At 39.4% G+C, this 6000-nt stretch overlaps 1 protein-coding gene across 2 annotated transcripts; it reads right to left on the bottom strand.

Moving 5' to 3' along the window:
- Positions 1-655: 655 nt before the first annotated feature.
- On the bottom strand, positions 656-4834 carry LOC111148320 (ribosomal protein L22 like 1). 2 transcript variants are annotated; one of them, XM_022504824.1, is made up of 4 exons: positions 4787-4834; positions 3025-3117; positions 2737-2858; positions 656-902 (listed from the first exon to the last, which is right to left on the bottom strand). In XM_022504824.1, the coding sequence occupies exons 1-4, from the start codon at positions 4793-4795 to the stop codon at positions 758-760; spliced, it is 369 nt and encodes a 122-aa protein (XP_022360532.1). In that variant the 5' UTR covers positions 4796-4834; the 3' UTR covers positions 656-757. The 2 variants fall into 2 exon arrangements, with proteins under 2 accessions (XP_022360532.1, XP_022360541.1); XM_022504833.1 differs by having other exon boundaries at positions 3025-3114; positions 4787-4817.
- Positions 4835-6000: the final 1166 nt, after the last annotated feature.

Here is a 6000-nt window from a genome sequence, read left to right as displayed (position 1 = left end):
CCACTTTATTTGGAGGAAAGGGTCTATCCACTGAGAACAAAGCAATAGTTAACCACTACTTTTAGGATTACCAGGAAGGAGTCTTGAGAAAAGGAGACGAGATTCCAACTGTCTTGAGTAAAATTATTTTTTGGACAAGGAACACAGCAGCAGATTTAGTGGCGAAGATATCAGAATTCTGATTTGAAGATTTTGAGTTTCTAGTGCCTATAAGGCATCTGGTTGGAGACGTCTAACAGGCAATTAAACACTGGTTTAGTGTGGTACCATGCTCACCCACAGAGCTTTTATGCAAACCAGGGAGTCAGCATCCTCTGAAGCAGAGGGCAGGAGTGACTCAATATGAGCATGTATGTTTAAAAACTGTTCTAAGCACTCAGAACTGCATTAACAAACTGTAAAAATGTTTAAGACTGCCAAGAGAATTTTAAGTATTTCACTATATAAAGTCATACACAATACTGTGCTTCACTATTTCCTATACAACACTACATATTTTAACTTGAGGACATCCATAAAAGGAGTAAATTTCAGAAATCCTGAAAAAATTCTACCAGCTATAGGCTACTTAAATATTACTTACAAAAACTATCAAAGGAAACCCCAGAATCATGTAAATGGCATATACTTAAATAAAAGAGGCAGAAGCTTAACATACAGGGTATAATGCTTTTTATTCACCAATAAACTAAAAGTCCATTTCTAGCTGTTTCCTTCGTTTTATTAACAAGCAAAACCCTGCAAGGGGCAGCTTCACCTAGTCTTCAGACTCAGATCCATCTTCATCTTGACTAATCTGGAAATAACGAAGTTCGTAAGTCTCCTTGTCAGATGCAACCACACGAAGCCAATCACGAAGATTGTTCTTCTTAAGGTATTTCTTGGTAAGATATTTCAAATACCTTTAAAATCAAGACATGAATCTCATTAAGAAATACAATTATCTATTATGCAAAGGCTTACTATATAAAAAGCAGTTGTATTCATCTTTAATGTTCCCTCCAGAATATTTCATTTGTATCCAACATTGTTCAAGGCTGCTGGGGATCTAGTAAGGTGGCCACTCAACCCCAATTACAATCATTTGGTGCCCTACAAACCCTATTCTCCCATCTCCCTAATATAAACATCCTTTATGTTGACACTAAAAAGAGCAACAGCAGCTTCCTCATCAGTTTCATTGCCATAACCAGATTACCTTTTAATATACAATTTCATTCCTTAGATGTATTATGCACTAACATGTCAACATTCCTTTCACTACTATCAACCTCCCTAACTTCAATCCCATGATCAATACAAGGAAACCTACAACAGGGCTGAATTCATTTACAAGTTCAGGATTATCGACATACTTACAACTAACATATGGCCAGTCATAAAAAGCTTTCAACATGGTCTAATTTCATCACTCCAGCCATTCCCTTCAACTTACACTTTAAATTCTGGACTATCAAGCAGTCCTTGAACTTCCCTGTTCTTAACGCTGTTCCCTTTGCTAGAATACTTCATTCCACAGGCAACACTACTCATCTCAGGTTCTCCGCAAATTCCTATGCCCTATCTTTTATCTTCAACACAGCAATTGTAGCATTGCATTTTATAATAATTATGTGCATGTCTGTAAAGTCCTTGAGAACATAACCTTTCATCCCCAAATCCCTAGTGAATTCATAACCACAGATAACATGCACTTCTACTTTAGTCCGAGCCACCACGGGCTCACCTATTCTCACAACAGGCTCAGTCTTCAGCTTCCACCACCAAGTCTTTTTCAGCCATAATCATGAATCCCCTAATTTGCATGTCTCACTCCAGCACTTCATTTAGATGAGATTTCCTTAACCACCTTATCTAATATCAACCCTGAAATCCTCTTTATGCATTTACACAGAACTGGTCAACTAGTTAATACTTTATCATTTCTTTCCACTAGAATTGGAGCTCCTTAGTAATAGGTACTTGCCTGCTTGGCTATCCAGTCCTACAAGAGTGCTGCCATTAAGTACTTAGTATTTGTTGAGTAAATTAGACGAACTAAACCCGGCAAAACGTTAGACTTTACCTTTGACTGGCTGCTTCTACTAAATAAACCACCAAGACCGTAAAAACCGAGGTATAAGAAAACACGTACATTACTTAATTTGGGACATTACTTTCATGTTACACATCTGACAGGTTTCTTGCAACATCTTCCAAACACCTAACACTGTGGGGCGCCTGGGTGGCTCAGTGGGTTAAAACCTCTTCCTTCGGCTCGGGTCGTGATCCTGGGGTCCTGGGATCGAGCCCCGCATCGGGAATCTCTGCTCAGCAGAGAGCCCGCTTCCCTTCCTCTCTCTCTGCCTGCCTCTCTGCCTACTTGTGATCTCTGTCAAATAAATAAAATCTTTAAAAACAAAAACAAACAAAAACACCTAACACTGTTTAAGTTTATATATAATTGAGTTTCAAGGACTACTATGCACTGGACAAGAGCCCTATATATAACTTTCCTATATTCCAGCAATAAATTACACTGACTGACAACCAGCCTAAGGAACTGGCCCAGTTACTGAACCCATTTTCCATTCACATAGGCCATTAGTAAGTTCAAAACATTTCTGTTTGTATCTCCCTGACCTTATCACCACATCTACTCCTGCCTATGAAGAGAAAATACAAGGATTGTGTATTCTATAAAATATTCACAACTACCATAATTTCACTAAAGTATTATGGGAAACAAATACCAACCTTTTAGAGAACTGTTTCTCAGAAACAACTGTGATTTTATTCTTGAAGCGTTCAATGTGAACAACATTCCCCAGATTTCCAGTTTTTCCATTGACTTTAACCTTCTCCCGTAGAAACTGTTCCTGTTTTAAAACAGAAAACATGCAAAACTAGGGAAGAAAACCCTAGATATTCACTAGGGAAGGTACCCTAGGAATAGAGCTTAGGTTAAAATCAAATATTACATACTTAAGTCATTAAGAACTCTATTACAATGATAAAAAACAAGCTGAGGAGAGCGTTACTTACGAAATTTCCAGAATCAAAAATTCCATCTTCTACTGGATGGGTAAGGTCCAAATTAAATTTCCAGGTTGACTTCTTAGGTTTCTTGTCTTTCTGCTACAGATAGTTAACGTAATTACTACTATTCAATTTATTAACTTTGTATACAAAACTTAAAAATCTGTAGCAGCCCAAAGATATACAATGTACTGTGATGTATTTCTATATATACGAAATCGTGCAAGATGTAAAAAACTGCTTCGTACCTATTGGGTATAGCGTTTTCCCCAGCCACACTGTGTGAAAGGGGTCCTTAACTTTGTTTAAACCAAGTTTTTGTAAAATCCAGTGGGAATGTTCCCCACTCACCACCCGAGTGTCTCCAAAGTGCAAAACTCAAGAAAGCTCAAAACATATGGCAAGCCCCTATTAGTTCTCCTCATCAGATAATTCCAAAGAATCCTACATATACAACCACGAAAGACTATTACAAGAAACAACCTACTTTCTACTGTAAATTAAAACCGAAACGCACCCAGGGCTGGTTTGGACCTCAAATCAAGCCATTCTGTTCCAATTATCAAGTTTTATGGGCTTTCAATATTTTTCAGACCACTGACATTCAATTTTAAAATTATCAGGTACTGTTCACTATAGGCCAGGCCCTATGGGACACAGGTAGTATACACTACCTTGCCCAAGCTCAATTATATGCCGGAATAAATTTATTAAATCCTTATAATAAAATCTTATATCCTTATAATATATATTATATCTTTATAATATAATCTTATATATAATCCTTATAATATGATATCCTTATAATATATTATATCCTTATAATAAAGTCTAGAAATTAAATCCTTATTTTGTTATATAGGTGAGGGAGAGGGGGACCTTAAATCCTGTAAAGACTTTTCAATTCAAAAAAACATTTCTAACATTAGTTTTCCATACCCCAAACTTAGATTAAAAACACATAACTGGGCTATCCAAGTAAAATGCTGCTGTGGCTACTATTAATTAGTCTATTACTATTAATTACATTCAGGCAATGTACTGAAAACAGACAAATCAGTAGAGGATACCATCTCCAAATTAGATCCACCCAAAAGTACACCATGTAGTAATGCCAGTTTGCTTTTAGGTAGCCGAGTAATTTGTACCACCACCACTCCCAAACATCCAAAACTTAATTGTTGACATATACCTATTCTTTCAAATGCTCTTTGGACTGGATTAAACATTTTACTGATTCCCTTGTTAATTAATAACATAAACTCTCTGGTGCACGCTTTTATACACGCGAGTCTCGACTTTTATCTTTTAAAAACTTCCGTCATGCGGTAGTAAAGAAACTTCTTCCCCAACTTAGTTCTGAAGTTCTCTGAAACTTCTGTAGCAAAGCCATCAGACCGATCCGATCACCCAATCTCCTTCCTGGCGCAAACGAATAGGCAAGCATCGGCGTTACGAGAAGCGAGACTGAAAAGAAATGGCCCAATGCTGCCCCATTAGGCCGGTTCATCGTTGTGAACCTCCTTCCTTGTGCTGCGATAACCACTCATCCAAACTTCGGGCCCACCTCGAACTCCACTAGACCGCAAGGCAGTCGCCAAGGGTCTCGAAAAAAACAACTCAGAATCTTCACATCGTGCTTGTGCTCCTCACCCAGTCTCCATTTCTGCCGTCCCTTCACCTCAAAAGAGAGCTCCCCAATTCGCCAAATGCAAAAATCATTTACACTGGGGAAACATGCTCCCACCAAAATCCCACTCTCACTCACCGGCGCCATCTTGAAAGGCGGTCTGGCGATCAAAGAGGAAGCTACCGTCGCGCGTCACGTAGTTATACCACGACGTGCTGCGTCACGCGCCGGGAGCGTATGTTCACCGCCTCCCGGAAGAGAGCCTGTGGAGGCCAGTAACGGGTAGGCTTCAGATGCGGCCAGGTTTTTCGGGAGCGCCGGCTAGCGGCCGTAGTAAATTGATTGTTTTCCACCAATGACTACGTTAGTCCGTTGACTACAAAAGACTCCGCAATTAGCGGAGGTGGCTCGCAGACGAACACAGGCGAGGGATGAAGGAATCGTCTTTCATTAATCGCCTAGATCTTCTTTCCAATCAGGGCGAGGCAGTGTCTCAGGTTGCTCTGGGATCTTCTGTCTTACACTGTAATTACAATACCACAGCGAAAAAGTTACTTCTATATTTGTGTTTTGTCTATGAGTCCTGTTTTCTAATTGACTCTTGAGGGAAATAACTGAGCCAAAATAAACTACGTTCTCGAGGAAAAAAACTCTTAAGAAACAGCAACAATGTATTGCTCACTTGTTCACTTGTTGAGTTCACTGTTGCTTCACTTTTATCATGGGTTTTAGTTAACGCTGTGTAGAAATTAAGATGGAGTTACTCAGAACTTAAGTCAAGCAACGATGCAAGCAGTCAAGGGCATCGCAGCTAAGGACAGATGTCTTCCGAGCCAGCGCAGGCTGACCACACCAAAAACTGATAACCAGCGGAACCAGAGGAGGTCTGCAAAGGTCCAAGACTAATTGAATCCCTTTAAAAAGGGAGGATTTTTGCAGCAAACTGTCAAAACTTTCCAGATGCTGACTCTTTCATCTCTGACCACATCAAAAAGGCAACTGTCCTGAAGACCCTGCCCCAATGGTCTTGGGACAGCACAGAGATCCTTCACTGCTTGAACATATTAAGTAGCAAGTGCTGAGAGCAGACCTAGACCGAAAGGAGGCCTTATCTCAACTGCACACTCACCGCGTTTGCTTCATTAACTTCCTACCACTTGTTTTCATCTTAGGCGATTCTCTTGTGATTTAATTTGTGTGATCTGTAAGAAAACAAGTTAAACACTAATAAAATGTCATTGTGTTTGGAATCCAGAACCTTCTGTATAATTATGTTAACCTTGCTTTATGATTGAATAAAGCTGCCATTATGAAAAGACACAACTCCTATGTGCACCTTCATAGTGTGCTCA

This window comes from Enhydra lutris, unplaced genomic scaffold, assembly GCF_002288905.1.
Source record: "Enhydra lutris kenyoni isolate GAN:26980312 unplaced genomic scaffold, ASM228890v2 scaffoldscaffold2, whole genome shotgun sequence".
NCBI classification, from domain to species: domain Eukaryota; kingdom Metazoa; phylum Chordata; class Mammalia; order Carnivora; family Mustelidae; genus Enhydra; species Enhydra lutris.
Note: the sequence above shows the minus strand (reverse complement) of the source record. Positions and strands in the feature narration are given on the sequence as shown.

Coding starts and splice junctions, on each gene's coding strand:
- LOC111148320 (XM_022504824.1), bottom strand. Junction 2,859..3,024: donor TTTTTGATTCTGGAAATTTC/GTAAGTAACGCT, acceptor GTTTTAAAACAG/GAACAGTTTCTACGGGAGAA. Junction 903..2,736: donor GAGAAACAGTTCTCTAAAAG/GTTGGTATTTGT, acceptor TTGATTTTAAAG/GTATTTGAAATATCTTACCA.